The 18,008-nt window shown below is 42.5% G+C and overlaps 1 protein-coding gene across 1 annotated transcript in view; it reads left to right on the top strand.

Annotated features, from left to right (window-relative positions):
• Positions 1-593: 593 nt before the first annotated feature.
• The window catches only part of LOC124012914 (neurexophilin-1-like), a 49,336-nt gene continuing 31,921 nt past the window's right edge, over positions 594-18,008 (top strand). The window contains exon 1 of the mRNA XM_046326969.1: positions 594-1,211. Coding sequence (XP_046182925.1) covers positions 1,098-1,211 — 114 coding nt within the window. The 5' untranslated portion in view covers positions 594-1,097. The remainder of the gene's footprint in view (positions 1,212-18,008) is intronic.

Below are 18,008 nucleotides of genomic sequence, written 5' to 3'. Positions count from 1 at the left end.
AGAAAAAAAAAGTCAAAACGAAAGAAAACCCCTTGAATGAGTAGATGTGTCCTAACGTTTGACTGGTACTGTAATAAGAGCCCATGTCCTAAGAATCCCTGGAGTAGATTACATATGTTGCCCTCTTTTTCACCTTTAATGAGTTCAAAGTGTTTTCCTTAACCCTAACCAGGTCTTGAACATCCTCAATAAGGGAACATTTAGAACTTCTGTCAATGTAGGCTAATCATTCTCAGACTAAATGTCATTCTTTTTTAGACTCTTACTAAATATAGGCCCTTTTTTTTACATTAGCATTAGGTTAGATAACATTCCTTACAGAGCCTATGGCCTATTAGAAAACAATGTCATTGTCCATCCGTGCTGGTTTATATTGCAGTGCTCTGTCCTTAGGCTTAGACAGTGAGGAAGGGACCTGGTGCAGTAGCCTAGTGAGTGTGCTTGTCCTGGAGTCATACTGTATACACACTGTGGCTCTCTGTGAATGTCGGCTCGTTTATCTCTATCAACCACTACCGCACGTCAGTAAATGAAACGCTTTTCTGTCGAGCTTTAGTGGCTGTTTAAAGACTGCACTCTGTGATTCTTTCGTCTCGGACCGATCTCGCCCCGTTTTTTAATATTTCCCTCGCTCCTCTCCTCCCCTCCTTCCTCTTCTCTCTCTCTCTCTCATGTTCTGTGTGGACAGAGCGACGGAGTTTCTCTCAACCCAGATGTGTAATAGGCGCGCGTATTCCAGAGGCTCGGTTATAAAGCGTCCGTTATTTATCCGACTCCTTTCAACTGTTCTCCTTTCCGGTAAGGAACTGCTCATCGAGCCTCACGCGCACGGCAGGCAGGAAGACAAACAAATCAAGGACTGATCCTTTATGATTGCTTTGAATCGAATTTTCATCTTTCAGTTAACTATGAGATTGCTTCAACCCTGCTCTCAGGATTAATTCCTATGTAATCGTTATTTGTTTCCCCCTCTCGTCCAATATCTGTCTCCGAGTGTAGGCTAAGCTTGTTCTGTGGTCATGGGGTGTATACTTTCATTTTTGCCTAGGCTGTTGAGGGTCTTGACCGTTGTGTAAAAGCGGTTACCGTGTGGATTTATGGTCTCACAGACAAAGAGCCAGCGAAGGGAAACTAGTGGAAGTTTGAGACCAGGAAGAATGCAGGCGACGTGTTGGTGTGCGGTGTTACTCCTGACGGCAGCGTTTTACTTGGTGAGTGGTGCTTTTGTTTGTGTTTGTCAATACTTTGGTCGTTTCATTGTTGTCTCGGTGTTTTGTAGTTTTTCAATTACATATTGTACTACAATTACATGTGTAGAAATGCATTCTTATGAAATGCACCTCACTGACAGAACTGTTGATGCCAACTCTTCACTTCAGGCTCATGTCCGGTGCATAATAAGCATTGCATAAAAACATTCCGTTGTCCTGTATCAGGGTGTTGGTAGGAAATACAACTTTTTAATTCCACATTATCGTGACTGAGACATGTCTGCGCGTAGGTTTTAAAAACAGACTATATATCCATTATGCGTTTCTATTTGATCACTGTGGGTTATGGTGTCCAATTAATGAGACTAATTAGTGCAAAACATTTTCTAAATGAATGCATGTGGTTATAAGACTGAATTAATAAGGATTTAATCTTTGTCTGACCAATTTAAAAAAAAACATATCTAAAAGAAATAACACATTTAAAGTGTCAAATTAAAACAATTTCCCGAGCTGAAAACGGAGAAGATGTTGGTGCAGTTCCAACAAAACGTCTCATGGTGGCGCCATAAACCAAAACCAGCGGCAGGTGCGTCTGAAGGCTACACGTAATAAACCTTTCAAATTCTCAGTTGCTCCTTTTGATTTTGTCAGTAACCGTTTTTCCTTTCAGGCCGCAACAACGAGAATTATCCCACTCATAGCAGTCATATTAGACACAACATTGAGGAGAGATTTTCGTGCGTGATCCGTACAACGCTGCTGAATCTTGCTGATCTCAAAGGGTGCATAAACGTGATAACATTTACGTTGAGTGGAAAGAAAAGCACAGGTTTCTCAAGCACCAACGTTTTGTTAAAAAGTAACTCACACTTTATCTGATATATACAAGAATGCCACTTAATATTTCAAACAAAGTCACTTTCCAAGTTGGCTATATTGTAATTTGTAACAAAACACACACACACGCGCGCGTTCAGCTATCGTGTGAATTCTGCAGAGACCTTTAAGGAGAGTAGCCTAGTGTCTTCAAAGTATGTAGCCTAACCTTCTGTTCCCTATCACTAACCCAGATAGTTTACCACATCATGCACCTACGTGAATCAGCCTTTTATTCTTACTGGGACTGAGCGGCGATTCTCTCATTTCACTCACTCGCTCTCAATACACAACTCAAAATAAGTGTTTATTCCTTCGAGAAGAGAGTAAGACGGTATTGATATCAGGTCTCAGGTAGCACTGTGTCAGACTTTACTGTCCGGTGTTAAAAGAGAATGTAAGTAAAAGGTTTGTAATATACAGTTCGCAACACACACACACCCGCAAACATACACAACATGGATGGTTTTCGGTGTATTTCCTTTGAACTTACCTGCAGCGAAATATGCAAGTTATAACAGGACGTTTTTCTCCAAAACATTTTAGATTTCACGACATAGACCTATTCAACGGGATTCTCTTATAACTGTCCTATTGACACTTAATTTGCATTATTTCATCTGCATAATCCTCACGCAAAACGACCGTTAATCAAACAAAAACTATTCTAATCAAGCTAATTCATTTACTTGTTGTTTTCTATCGGCCTGGTTGAATAAAATGTAATTGCGTAGCCAATTTAAATTTAGATTCAGAAAAACATGTCTTTATTGTTAGTTGTCGATGGGGTATTGTTTTAACACATTATCCAAAATTAGTCTGAAAACGTCCATGACGCATTAGACTATGCTTAAGATGTAGGCATATAGATAGGCCTAGAAAGTGTTTTACAATAAGATATCCTATAAAATAATTACAGAGTGAGGTTTGAATTAATTCCACAGCATTATAATAATTTGAGAGTGCTCAGAACCTATACAATTCACATTTCTAGCAACATGTATTAATCATAATTCAATTAATCTAACGGTAATCTAAAAGTTAGCGTTACAAATTGTCACATTTGATTATGGTCTTTTTTAAGGATACCGCTAGACTATCTTATAGGATGTGAACAACACAAACATCTCAGATGCAACCTATAAAACAATACATTACCTGTTTACTATAAACGTTAAATCACAGATTTTATCGGCAAAATTACATTTCCCAGTATAAAGGGCTCCTCTCGCACAGAATTCCACCTGTGAATTTCAATCAAACAAGAGAAGAAACATAATCAAGTGGATTTTCTCATTCAGAACAGGGTTCATGGTTCTGATATTCAAGACGGCTGTTTTACGCACCTTAACACAGCCGGGTAGAATGCGTCCTAATTGAACACATAATTGCACAATTGCAGTTTGTTGTGTTCATTCAAACAAGTAAAGATGTAAGCTTGGAGATGAAACCTGAATTCACATAGGCCTAATAGTACGAAACGACAAATTTGACGTTCTTCAATGGATTCCCCGCCCTAAAAATGTTTGTCGATTCAGGTATAGGCCTACTTGCTTTTACGTTTGTGGAAATGCTTTGATTTTGATCAATTCAATACAACGGAATATTGTAGGATTTTTTTAAAATCTATATTAAAATTGATTCGTTTTTTTTTACATGATGATATTGGCTCCAGGTTTTGAGATTAGAAATGAGTCTGTAATTTATATCCTATATTTAGCAATTCAATTTGTCTTTTGGCTTTGTAAAAAGGTAGGCCTATTTCAGTCAACCGTAAAGACAGTATACTCTTTTGATTGTATTGTCTTATAGTTGCGAATTGGTTACTGTGAGTTGAATTCTACACCTGCTCTCTCCCTGTCTGCGCCCCACTAAACCTAGATTATTATTTTCCAGACAGTCGGGTTTATCCATACCTAAAGGGATTACCGTTGAACTTTGACGGTTTTATTTCGTGTTAAAAGCTCTTGTCTCCTCTCTAAGCCTCTTGTCTGAGCGGCGCGCGCCTTGACCTGGATAACACTGCGCTCGCTCTGAAGAACAGTTTATGCAGGTGTTCGGTGGTATAATACAGCGCTCGCCTCTCCGGGAGGGCGACATTCACAAATGAATATGGTCACTATGGATACAGAATTTAATTAAAATTGTCCGTATTATTTTAATTGTTCTAATCCATAGGATTTAAAAGGATTGTGTTATTTTGTCGGTTTAGTTGGGAGTTATGTGTGATGTGTGTTTCCGTGTTTGTGTCTCTGCTTGTGGGTGCCCTATTGGGTTCATGTGTAGGTGTGTTTGCTATGTATTTTTGTGCATCTTACTTCTGATCAAGACAGTTCCAATACAGATCTGACATTCTTTTAAGGCGGTTTTGCTCCCAGCAGAGCAACTGCTGCTGATACTCTGTTGACTGACAGCAAGTGTGAACAGCATGTTCTCTGGCCCCATGACTGGTAGCAGGGTGGCTCCTATTGTTGCAACACATAGCTGTCTGTGACTGGCAGATGTGTGAACAGCATGTTCTCTGGCCCCATGACTGGTAGCAGGGTGGCTCCTATTGTTGCAACACATAGCTGTCTGTGACTGGCAGATGTGTGTGTGTGTGTGTGTGTGTGTGTGTGTGTGTGTGTGTGTGTGTGTGTGTGTGTGTGTGTGTGTGTGTGTGTGTGTGTGTGTGTGTGTGTGTGTGTGTGTGTGTGTGTGTGTGTGTGTGTGTGTGTGTGTGTGTGTGTGTGTGTGTGTGTGTGTGTGTGTGTGTGTGTGTGTGTGTGTGTGTGTGTGTGTGTGCGCGCATGTTTCCCAGCCAAGTCTCACTTCCTCTAAGGGGTCAATGAGGAGGCTCTGTTCCTGAGGGACAGACAGACAGACAAAGTGTGTCCTGAATTACACCTTATTCCCTAAATAGTGCACTACTTTAGGCCAGGCATATTACTACAACACCATCATTTTTAACAGGCTGGAGACAGGGCCTGTCATGCCAAGCAGTTGGCGCAGTGGGAGAGATACAGACAGCCTGCATCCTAAATGGAACTCTATTCCCTGTATAGTGCACTACGTTTGGCCAGCCTCTCACCATTGTTAGTGGGGCTTACCAGTACCGCAATATATTTTTGCCATGGCAAAAATGAAAACACCAAGCAGACCAAACTCTTTGGGAATGCCACAAAAAGATCAGTGTATTGGAAAATACTGTTTACATTTCAGCCTCGTTAGACAATAGTACATTACATCAGTGTAGAACAGAAACCAGTCCAATTGTGATGCTGTCCTTTCATTGAACACAAATGGCATTCTATTTTTTGTCAGCCATTTTCTTTTCCGTTTATTGGGACACATACAGATGTAGGATCTTAATTTGATCACCCTGTTGCAAAACAACTTTCCTGCAATGCAAGAAATGTAAAACTTGAAGTGTATTTGAGGTTTAAAAAGGCATCTGAAGATTGTAATTTCCGCTTTGAAAATTCAGACTTGATTTTCCCTCATGAAAAAGTATCAACCCCTATATAATGTCCATTCATTATAATCCACATAGTAATTCACGTTTCCTTTTGCAGCAAGATTATTTTCCTGCTGTAGCAAACTTTGCTCAAATTAAGATCCTACATCTGTATATACCATCATGCCATGTCAAGCATTCTGAGCAGTGGGAGAGGAGAGAGAGGATGCTATGCTGAGATCCTATACCGAGCACACTGTGTATGGAAGAGTATGAGATCATCGATTTTGTTGAATTGGATGCATCCCAAATGGTACCCTATTCCCTAAACTGTAGCACTACTGTTGTCCATAAATCCACATACAGTAGTCCACATACTGTAGGCCGAGAGCAGGGCCATAAAGGGGCATGTCCGGGAGTTCAGTCTCTTAGCACACAGCACTATAATCCTCTATTAAACCCCCAGCCCCTTCACAGCACAGCCAAGTGGTCCCTAGGCAGCTCTGTTTTATGTGAATTAACAGTCAACTTTAACTGAGGAACTCCGGTAACTCTCACCCAGCATTACAATACTGTGAACTGTCTCCATGCCTGTTGACCATCTATTGCAATCACATTATCTTTGATTGAAATAACACTTTAAGTGTAATCTGTTATTGCTGTGAATATTTTCTGGAAGTGATTAATATTTCGATATATATATCTATGATTAATCCATATATAATTGTGTCAGCATTATGGTGTATTGTCATTTTTGCATGGCCCTGTGATATAGCAGGTATTTTATGGTTATTTACATAGTTCGCTTCACACAACATCTAATTTTGGTTAGATTTGTTTATTAAGATTGAATGAAATGTGAATTCTCCTTCAAATGGAATAGAATTCCGTCGATCTTTGGTTGAAATGTGAATTTTTTTTTTTACTTTAATTAACTTTGTATCTATCTATATTGACTGAACCTGTTGAGGCCCGGAGCAGCAGGCTCTCCAAACATGCTTCAGTTCTGTACTGTTGACCTTTGACCATTCAATCAGAGACTGGAAGTGTCTCGGGAATTAAGTCCCCCACCTCACCTGTGTGTGTTGTCTCAGAAGACCCTGTGGTGCAACTCTGTCATTGACACGTTATTTTATGTCATTTAGCAGGTGCTCTTATTCAGAGCAACTTACAGGAGCAATTAGAGTTAAGTGCCTTGCTCAAGGGCACATTGGCAGATTTCTCACCTAATCGGCTCAGGGATTCAAACTAGTGACCTTTCGGTTAATGGCCCAATACTCTTAACCACTAGGCTTCCTGATAGAGGTCGACCGATTATGATTTTTCAACGCCGATACCGACTATTGGAGGACCAAAAAACCGATGCCGATTAATCGGCCGATTTGTATTTATTTATTTGTAATAATGACAATTACAGCAATACTGAATGAACACTTAATTTAACTTAATATAATACATTAATAAAATAAATTTAGCCTCAAGTAAATAATGAAACATGTTCAATTTGGTTTAAATAATGCAAAAACAAAGTTTTGGAGAAGAAAGTTAAAGTGCAATATGTGCTATGTAAGAAAGCTAACGTTTCAGTTCCTTGCTCAGAACATGAGAACATATGAAAGTGGTTCCTTTTAACATGAGTCTTCAATATTCACAGGTAAGAAGTTTTAGGTTGTAGTTATTATAGGAATTATAGGACTATTTCCCTCTATACCATTTGTATTTCATTAACCTTTGACTATTGGATGTTCTTATAGGCACTTTAGTATTGCCAGTGTAACAGTATAGCTTCCGTCCCTCTCCTCTCTCTTCCCTGGGCTCAAACCAGCAACACAACGACAACAGCCACCCTCGAAGCAGCTTTACCCATGCAGAGCAAGGGGAACAACTACTAGAAGGCTCAGAGCGAGTGACATTTGAAACGCTATTAGCGTGCGCTAACTAGCTAGCCATTTCACTTCAGTTACACCAGCCTCATCTCGGGAGTTGATAGGCTTGAAGTCATAAACAGCGCAACGCTTGATGAACAAGGAAGAGCTGCTGGCAAAACGCACGAAAGTGCTGTGTGATTGAATGTTTACGCACCTGCTTCTGCCTACCACTGCTCAGTTAGATACTACTTGTATGCTTGTATGCTCAGTCAGATTATATGCAACGCAGGACAGGCTAGATAATATCTAGTAATATCATCAACCATGTGTAGTTAACTAGTGATTATGATTGATTGTTTTTTATAAGATAAGTTTAATGCTAGCTAGCAACTTACCTTGGCTTACTGCATTCGCGTAACAGACAGTTTTCCTTGTGGAGTGCAACGAGAGAGAGGCAGGTCGTTAATTGCGTTGGACTAGTTAACTATAAGGTTGCAAGATTGAATCCCCTGAGCTGACAATGTGAAAATCTGTCGTTCTGCCCCTGGACGGGGCAGTTAACCCACCTTCCTTGGCCGTAATTGAAATAAGAATGTGTTCTTAACTGACTTGCCTAGTTAAATAAAGGTATATAAAAATAAAATAAAATAATAAAACATTTAAATCAGCAAATCGGCGCCCCAAAATACTGATTTCCGATTGTTATGAAAACTTGAAATCGGTCCTAATTAATCGGCCATTCCGATTAATCAGTCGACCTCTACTTCCTGACAATTCAAGGTGACCTGACCCCGATGTGCTCCTCTATTGAACTGCTTTTGTGGTATGATGACACACCTGGTGGTCCACTTATGATGACACGCCTGGTGGCCCACTTATGATGTGTCCTGGGGGCAACGCTTCTTTCTCCTTTATCAACACTCAGTCTGTCTCCCTGGACCAATAAAACCCTGCATGGAAGACAATAATGTGTGTGTGCGTGTGTGTGTGTGCGTGTGTGTGTGTGTGTGTGTGTGTGTGTGTGTGTGTGTGTGTGTGTGTGTGTGTGTGTGTGTGTGTGTGTGTGTGTGTGTGTGTGTGTGTGTGTGTGTGTGTGTGTGTGTGTGTGTGTGTGTGTGTGTGTGTGTGTGTGTGTGTGTGTGTGTGTGTGTGCTTGACCTTGGTTTGGGGCAGAAAGTCAATGATAATGGTCCATAGTGGTCCTTGGTGGACATTGGTACATTTTTGACTGCATGGATCATTACAGTTTTGTTTATTCAAATTCAACAGGGAGAAGCTGGGAAGCGGGCAATTATTCACGGCACAGTTTGCAATCTTTTATGGTGTTTTAATTGGAAAGTATTTAATTGATGACTAGACCCCGAACCTTCCCTACCATCAAAAGAACACAAACAACCCTGACCCCTGACTGCAGGCGCTGGGGATCTGACACTGTGTGTGTGTGTTTGTGTGTGTGTGTGCCTGCATTTGTCCGTGTGTATATGTGTCTGCGTGCATCCGTGTACGTGTCCGCATGCGTTTTATGTGATTAATCATCCCCATCCTCCATCTTTCCCCACCATGCACTGTTCCAGTTTTTCAATCGCTTCAGAGGCCAGGGGTCATAGTTGGAGCTGACCACTGAAGGGCACTGACTGTATCTGTGGAATGTAACTAAGGCCTGGCCTGACCTGAGGTTTGATCCTTTGGGGAACTATTCTCTGTCTGCTCCACTTATAGCTCCACTACTCTGCTATCCTCTCCCTGGGAACTGTAGGAAGTCTATCTGCTCCACTTATAGCTCCACTACTCTGCTATCCTCGCTCTGGGAACTGTAGGAAGTCTATCTGCAGCCCCTTCATAGGAGAACAAGCTTTGTAGTAGACCTACCTGAGTTCAAATATGATTTGAAATAATTTAAAATACCTTCTATGTGCTTGATTGAGCTTGCCATGCTAAATGGACCAATAGAATCGTTCCAGAATGGCACACGCCCTTCCATCTGGCATTCCAGGCAGGCTAGAGCAAACGGTCAAAGTGTTTGAAAGATTTGTAATAGTTTTTGAACCCAGGACTGTTTTGTAAAGCTGTAGAGCTGCTTGGGAAACTGTTTCTAAAGGCAGGAAATGCCTGAGATGACCCACTGGCAAATTGCTTTACATGGCCAGAGTTACTCTGAGGACGGGTTTGAAGTTGCTTTAGTGCTCTGAAGAGTTACGTCTATTTTGAAATCTGACAGGTATATTTGTGTTGTTGGGAGAGGCATTCAAAAATCTGAATCGACAGTGCTATCAATGCCTGTATTGAATTTTCAAGATGGGTTTACTAGAAATAGCCTTTGTCTTTACGGATATTTTATATGTCAATGTCTTGCCTCCGTCCTGTGTCCCAGTATCCTTCCTTAGGCATGATTAGTTGTTGTAACATGCCAGCACCAGCATATGCATGCAGGAAAAAGTATTCAGTAGACTGGGATTTGTTCCTGCCTTAGTGAATAGCTGTAGTGAATGGGTGTTGACTAGTGATGGGATTTGTACCCAACGGCTGTGGTGATGGATTGCATGAGTCTGCTGATGGGCTTGATTGACCACTTTAACAGAGCAGCGATCAGACACTCTCGCTTGGCTGGGTCTATGTGGCAGGGATCAGATAGGATGAGAAGGGGATGAGGAGGGAAGAGGAGAAGAGGGAGGGGGAAGGGGAGGTGAGGGGAAGGGAAGGGTAGAGGAGGGAGGGGAAGAGGGGGGAAGCAATCCTCGGCTGAGTCTAGAAGGAGGGGCAGGGAGGGGAGAGAAGAAGTGTGCACGTTTCCGTCCATCCAACACGACATGGTGATGGATCTGTCCACAGGGCCGTGTCCCGGCGCCCGTTGATGGGAATTACCAGAGACGTCCGTTATCTTTCCATCCCCTTAAGTAACAGTCATTGGCCATGCAGGAGCACTAGCTCCATTCAAGCTCCAGGGGCACGTTTCCAAAGCCTGGTTAAACCTCACTGAATGTGTCCATGGTGAGCTCAGTGTTCAGGCTGGTCTAATCAGGGTACGTTTGGAAGAGCTGTAAGAACAAATCCATGAGGGATGAACACACGTCCCAGCAACTGTCTTGTCTGTCGGCAGCACAGCTCCTTGTGTTAAAGTTTTCCGTTTGCCTCCTCTCCTTCAGATTACTTTCTCACTCTCTTCCTCTGTCTCTCCCGCTTTCTCTGATATTTGTGAATATATTATGGGGACAATTTTCACATCAGAATCGGGAATAAGTAGAATCGTGGAATTAACTCAAGATGTGTCACAATTCCCTCATAGGGACGGAGTGTACCATTAGATCTGGTGGGGTATTTTCAGTGCCAGCTGTTTCTACATGACACCTTGAATAGAACTACTGCATGTTGAAGATGATTTGACCAGATTTGTCCTGAAAGAGGTGAAGTTGCAGGTTTAAAGTAGAGCAAATGAAAAGAGGATGAGAATATTGAAGAGAGGAGGAGTATCAGGAATCAAGGTAAGACCCAAGTGCAGACTGTGTGAAGTAACAATGTTTATTGTAACAACAGGGGCAGGCAAACGACAGTTCAAGGCAGGCAGGGGTTGATAATCCGGAGTAGGAGTAAAGGTTCAGGATGGCCGGCAGGCTCAGGTACAGGCAGAGGGGTCAGGCGGGTGGGTACAGGGTCAGCACAGGCAAGGGTCAAAAACCAGGAAGAGAAGAAAAAGAGAGGCTGGGAAAAGATGGGCGCTGACAGGACAAACACTGGAAAGCTTGACAAACAAAATGAACTGGCAGACAGAAAACACAAGTATAAATACCCAGAGGATAAGTGGGGAAGAAGGGCAACACCTGGACAAGGACAGGTGAAACAGATCAGGGTGTAACAAGGGTGTCTTATTGCTTCAATTATTGTACTGTTTGTGAGCATCCATTTTGTTGTTGTTGACACCCATATGTGTGTGTCAGCTTGTGTTGGTTTCAACATTCTGACTGTTTTTGTTTTGGCTGTCACTCCAGGCAACAAGCAACATGTTAATGCAGCAGACTGGAAGCGCATCTGATGGGGGGAGTTGTAACTCATATTTTAGACTAGAGTAATGAGCAATTAAGTCTGTACGTGTTACTACAAATTGAAACAAGAAGATGACTGCTGTTATTGAAGTGCTGGTTCACAAAAATTACAAGATTATATACTTGTTTCCTGACCTTGTAAATAGTCTATATGACAAGAACAGAATGCAATTCACGGGTTGGTTTGTTTACCTAGCCACCACCACCAAATGTCGAAATTAATGAACAATTTTGTGAACTATCACTTTAACCTGAAATATTCCTTTAAGCTTTGGTTGGGTTTTTATCTGCGTAAGACATGTACCCCAGTCAGAAAGTGTCTGCTAACCTTGTGTTATAACTCAGTGCTGTTATTGATTAGCTTATCAATTTTCAGCTGTTCCCAGAATGCTCTTGGGTCAAGAGGTGATTCAATGAGTTTGAGTTGGGACAAATGGATTAGATCGACTCTATGAAATGCTTTTATTTTATTTTTATAATGATAATTTAATTACATTTACTCCATACACATATGTACTGATTATCTTAAAATACTTACCAATCATTATAAACTGGGTAGTTAGAGTCCTGAATGCTGATTGGCTGAAAGCCGTATGAAAAAAATATATACTTTTTACTGTTCTAATTACATTGGTACCCAGTTTATAAAAGCAATAAGGCACCTCTGGGGTTTGTGGTATAGGGCCAATATACCACGGCTAATGGCTTCATCCACTTTAATTAATGGGGCCACTTTAATAAATTGATTACTAGTCACTTTAATAATGCCACTTTAATAATGTTTACATATCTTGCATTACTCATCTCATATGTACACTACCGTTCAAAAGGGGTTACTTTCAAATGTCCTTGTTTTTGAAAGAAAAGCTCATTTTTGTCCATTAAAATAACATCAAATTGATCAGAAATACAGTGTAGACATTGTTAATGTTGTAAATGACAATTGTAGTGGAAACAGCAGATTTTTAAAATGGAATATCTACATAGGTGTACAGAGGCCCATTATCAGCATCCATCACTCCTGTGTTCCAATGACACTTTGTGTTAGCTAATCCAAGTTTATCATTTTAAAAGGTTAATTGATCATTAGGAAATCCTTTTGCAATTATGTTAGCACAGCTGAAATCTGTTGTGCTGATTAAAGAAGCAATACAACTGTCCTTCTTTAGACTAGTTGAGTATCTGGAGCATCAGTATTTGTGGGTTCGATTACAGGCTCAAAATGGGCAGAAACAAATAACTTTTTTCTGAAACCAGTCAGTCTGTTCTTGTTCTGAGAAATGAAGGCTATTCCATGTGAGAAATTGCCAAGAAACTGAAGATCTGGTACAATGCTGTGTACTACTCCCTTCACAGAACTGTCTTTAACCAGAATATAAAGAGGAGTGGGAGGCCCCGGTGCATAACTGAGCAAGAGGACAAGTATATTAGAGTGTCTAGTTTGAGAAACAGACGCCTCACAAGTCCTCAACTGGCAGCTTCATTCAATTGTACCCGCATAACACCAGTCTCAATGTCAACAGTGAAGAGGCAACTTCGGGATGCTGGCCTTCTAGGTAGAGTTGCAAAGAAAAAGCAGTATCTCAGACTTTGCCAATAAAAATAAAAGATTAATATGGGCAAAAGAACACAGACACTGGACAGAGATATTGCTTTCCGGTTTTGTGATGAAAACAAAGGTATGTGTAGTTGAGTTTATTCTGCAACTGTGTGACTGTGGTCTTTTTGCTGTCTCTGCCTTATTGTATATCACGGTGGTGTATGAACGAACAGGTTATAGAGCAAACAACGCAATTATCACAACATAGGTTGCAATATGGCTTTTTCGTTATTTGCCATCAACAGTGATTTTACCCAGAGGCCACTACTGATAGTAATACCAGTCATTATTTTCTTCTTTAATTGGAGAATTAAAGGGTGAGCACTCAAGCTGCAGGACCACGAAGGAGAGAATGAGCCGCACGCATATTGATTGACTCTAGGAAATGATACAAATCAGGGACCTTATCACTCCAACACACAGAGAATGACAGCACTACATTACTTCACTGAGCCTTTTCAGTCCAGGAGAATTCAGTACTATTGATTTTCAGAATTACAATTATATCTCCGTCCCCTATCGGCATCCAGCCATCGAGGAGAGGAGGGAAAAAAAAGAGAATATCTGTGAGGTGTTCTGGGGAGGAGGGCTTGAGCTGACACCTGTCACTCATCTGTGCCTGAGATAAAATTGATATTTTAGTGTGTCATCAGACCACCTCTCTATTATGGAATAGAGATGGAGGAGATGTCTTCTGTTCCTTTTCTTATCACTCTTTCTCATTTACCCTTTCTCCCCCTCTCTCTCTCTCTCTCTCTCTCTCTCTCTCTCTCTCTCTCTCTCTCTCTCTCTCTCTCTCTCTCTCTCTCTCTCTCTCTCTCTCTCTGTCTACTCTCGCTCTCACTCTTTCTCTCACTCTCCCCTTCTCTCTCTCTCTCTCTCTCTCTCTCTCTCTCTCTCTCTCTCTCTCTCTCTCTCTCTCTCTCTCTCTCTCTCTCTCTCTCTCTCTCTCTCTCTCTCTCTCTCTCTCTCTCTCTATTCTATAATCAGAGAGGCTCTGAGACACCGAGAATCACATTCATAACCTCTGTTATCACACTGACCCAGGACCTGTAATGAAAGTCTCTTCTCTCAGAGTTAGATGCAGTGTCTAGGTTATTGTTTGCTGCTGGTCTTTGTGTGTGTAGCTTTTCACATTGACCACAAATGTGTTCTTTGTGAGCAGTGGAAAATAATTCCAGTCATATTGTATTGTCTAATCACGCAGAGAAAACTTACATAATCATTTAATAAGTTTGGAGAGGTAAAAAACTCAATACCACTATCAGCTCTATATTCCTGATGTCACATCCTCTGACATCATCTGAAAAAACCTGACAAACAAACCTGCAAGATATTGAAAGGAAACATACAGGATATTTTCCCTACATGCATCTGAAATGAAATACTGTTATACTTTAAGAGGGTTAAGTCATGCTGAATGAATCTTCTCTCTCTCTTTCTCTCTTTCTCTCTTTCTCTCTTTCTCTCTCTCTGCTTCTCTCTCTCTCTCTCTCCATTTTATTCTCTCTCTCCCTCTTTACCTCTCTCTCTCTCTCTCTCTCTCTCTCTCTCTCCCTCCCTCTCTCTCTCTCTCTCTCTCTCTCTCTCTCTCTCTCTCTCTCTCTCTCTCTCTCTCTCTCTCTCTCTCTCTCTCTCTCTCTCTCTCTCTCTCTCTCTCTCTCTCTCTCTCTCTCTCTCTCTCTCTCTCTCTCTCTCTCCCCTCTCTCTCTCTCTCTCTCTCTCTCTCTCTCTCTCTCTCTCTCTCTCTCTCTCTCTCTCTCTCTCTCTCTCGCCTTCCTCCCTTCCTCCCCTCTCTCTGTATACGCCGGAGCATTTCTCAAATCAGTGACCTCTGATGGGAGTCCCTCTATCTGGCAGCGAGGTCTCTGACCTCTGATTCATCCTGTCGCTGTGATGGATAGGCTCTATATGTGTGTGTTCTCCTCAGCTCAGCCAGAGCTCAGAGGATCTGTCAGACATGCCATTACATAAAACATTAGCGTCCCTAACAGCTAATGCTTCACAGGAACACACACACTAGCAGCCCTAAAAACGATTGCTTCACAGGGCCACTGACAGGTACTCAAGATCTCCCTCTCATATCAGTGTGTGTGTAAAAGTGTGTGTGAGGATATGGTATGGTGCAGCTTTGAGTGTTATGTGGAGTGATGGACAGGCAAGCAGAAACCTGCCTGTCAAGCAGAAACCATTTTCCTCTCCGGCATGTTGAGCATATTGGAAAACAGCGTCCCAGAAATTGGGCCACTTTTTACCTCTACAACTACTCTCAAAATATACAGAATGGTGAGTTTCTGCCAAAGGAAAATACATACTTTCTCCACATTCCCCCTATAAACCACTTTCTATCTCACCCTTAGACTCAGTTAAAAATGCTAAGAACTCTGGCTGAAAGTGTCAAGTTAATGCCTCAGGCTATAAAGCTATTCCCAAACTGCTCCAGAATTAACAAAGCTATTCCCAAACTGCTCCAGAATCAACAAAGCTATTCGCGAACTGTTCCTGAATTAACAAAGCTATTCCCAAACTGCTCCAGAATTAACAAAGCTATTCCCAAACTGTTCCAGAATTAACAAAGCTATTCCCAAACTGCTCCAGAATTAACAAAGCTATTCCCAAACTGTTCCAGAATTAACAAAGCTATTCCCAAACTGTTCCAGAATTAACAAAGCTATTCCCAAACTGCTGCAGAATTAACAAAGCTATTCCCAAACTGTTCCAGAATTAACAAAGCTATTCCCAAACTGCTCCAGAATTAACAAAGCTATTCCCAAACTGCACCAGAATTAACAAAGCTATTCCCAAACTCCTCCAGAATGTATTTAATGTGTTTGCTGCTTTCTATTTCTAATAGGCAGAATAAATGCATCTGTTAATCTCTGTTTAAGATCAAACAGGAGGGAGCAAATGGGAGAGAGAACCGTGTGGTGGTTTGTACATGTGCATGTGTCTCTGTGTCTGCCCGTTCGACGGTGAATGGCCAGACATTGATGGGCAGATATTGAGCTCATTTCATTGTGTGATGAGTGTGTGTTTGTGTGTGCGTACATGTGTGGGTGTGTGACAGGGCTGAAATGCAACAGCAAAAGAAATGCAGTGAAAGCGTCAATCTCTCAACATGCCCTCCCTTCCACTTGACCTCCAGTGAAGTGTCCGTCTCTCAACATGCCCTCCCTTCCACTTAACCTCCAGTGAAGTGTCCGTCTCTCAACATGCCCTCCCTTCCACTTAACCTCCAGTGAAGTGTCCGTCTCTCAACATGCCCTCCCTTCCACTTAACCTCCAGTGAAGTGTCCGTCTCTCAACATGCCCTCCCTTCCACTTAACCTCCAGTGAAGTGTCCGTCTCTCAACATGCCCTCCCTTCCACTTGACCTCCAGTGAAGCGTCCGTCTCTCAACATGCCCTCCCTTCCACTTGACCTCCAGTGAAGCGTCTGTCTCTCAACATGCCCTCCCTTCCACTTGACCTCCAGTGAAGCGTCTGTCTCTCAACATGCCCTCCCTTCCACTTGACCTCCAGTGAAGCGTCTGTCTCTCAACATGCCCTCCCTTCCACTTGACCTCCAGTGAAGCGTCTGTCTCTCAACATGCCCTCCCTTCCACTTGACCTCCAGTGAAGCGTCTGTCTCTCAACATGCCCTCCCTTCCACTTGACCTCCAGTGAAGCGTCTGTCTCTCAACATGCCCTCCCTTCCACTTGACCTCCAGTGAAGCGTCTGTCTCTCAACATGCCCTCCCTTCCACTTGACCTCCAGTGAAAGTGATCATCTCTCAACATGCCCTCCCTTCCACTTGACCTCCAGTGAAGCGTCTGTCTCTCAACATGCCCTCCCTTCCACTTGACCTCCAGTGAAAGTGATCATCTCTCAACATGCCCTCCCTTCCACTTGACCTCCAGTGAAAGTGATCATCTCTCAACATGCCCTCCCTTCCACTTGACCTCCAGTGAAAGTGATCATCTCTCAACATGCCCTCCCTTCCACTTGACCTCCAGTGAAAGTGATCATCTCTCAACATGCCCTCCCTTCCACTTGACCTCCAGTGAAGCGTCTGTCTCTCAACATGCCCTCCCTTCCACTTGACCTCCAGTGAAGCGTCTGTCTCTCAACATGCCCTCCCTTCCACTTGACCTCCAGTGAAGCGTCTGTCTCTCAACATGCCCTCCCTTCCACTTGACCTCCAGTGAAGCGTCTGTCTCTCAACATGCCCTCCCTTCCACTTGACCTCCAGTGAAAGTGATCATCTCTCAACATGCCCTCCCTTCCACTTGACCTCCAGTGAAAGTGATCATCTCTCAACATGCCCTCCCTTCCACTTGACCTCCAGTGAAAGTGATCATCTCTCAACATGCCCTCCCTTCCACTTGACTTCCAGTGAAAGTGATCATCTCTCAACATGCCCTCCCTTCCACTTGACCTCCAGTGAAAGTGATCATATCTCAACATGCCCTCCCTTCCACTTGACCTCCAGTGAAAGTGATCATCTCTCTCAACATGCCCTCCCTTCCACTTGACCTCCAGTGAAGTGTCCGTCTCTCAAAATGCCCTCCCTTCCACTTGACCTCCAGTGAAGTGTCCGTCTCTCAAAATGCCCTCCCTTCTCTTGACCTCCAGTGAAGCGTCCGTCTCTCAACATGCCCTCCCTTCCACTTGACCTCCAGTGAAGCGTCCGTCTCTCAACATGCCCTCCCTTCCACTTGACCTCCAGTGAAGCGTCCGTCTCTCAACATGCCCTCCCTTCCACTTGACCTCCAGTGAAGCGTCCGTCTCTCAACATGCCCTCCCTTCCACTTGACCCCCCACTGCTCTTGCTACGGTTAACTCAAAACACTTTGCATATATCAGACATAAACTATCACATCTGATTTTTATGGAATGTCTCTGACATTCTTTGGTGCTGTTCTTATGGCTTACAATAATGTTCTCGAATGTTTTTAATCCTCATCTAATGTGTTTAATGAATAATGTTGCATATTC

The sequence above is a fragment of the Oncorhynchus gorbuscha genome, linkage group LG24 (genome assembly GCF_021184085.1).
Source record: "Oncorhynchus gorbuscha isolate QuinsamMale2020 ecotype Even-year linkage group LG24, OgorEven_v1.0, whole genome shotgun sequence".
Lineage (NCBI taxonomy): Eukaryota > Metazoa > Chordata > Actinopteri > Salmoniformes > Salmonidae > Oncorhynchus > Oncorhynchus gorbuscha.
This window is presented reverse-complemented; position numbering and strand designations above follow the sequence as displayed.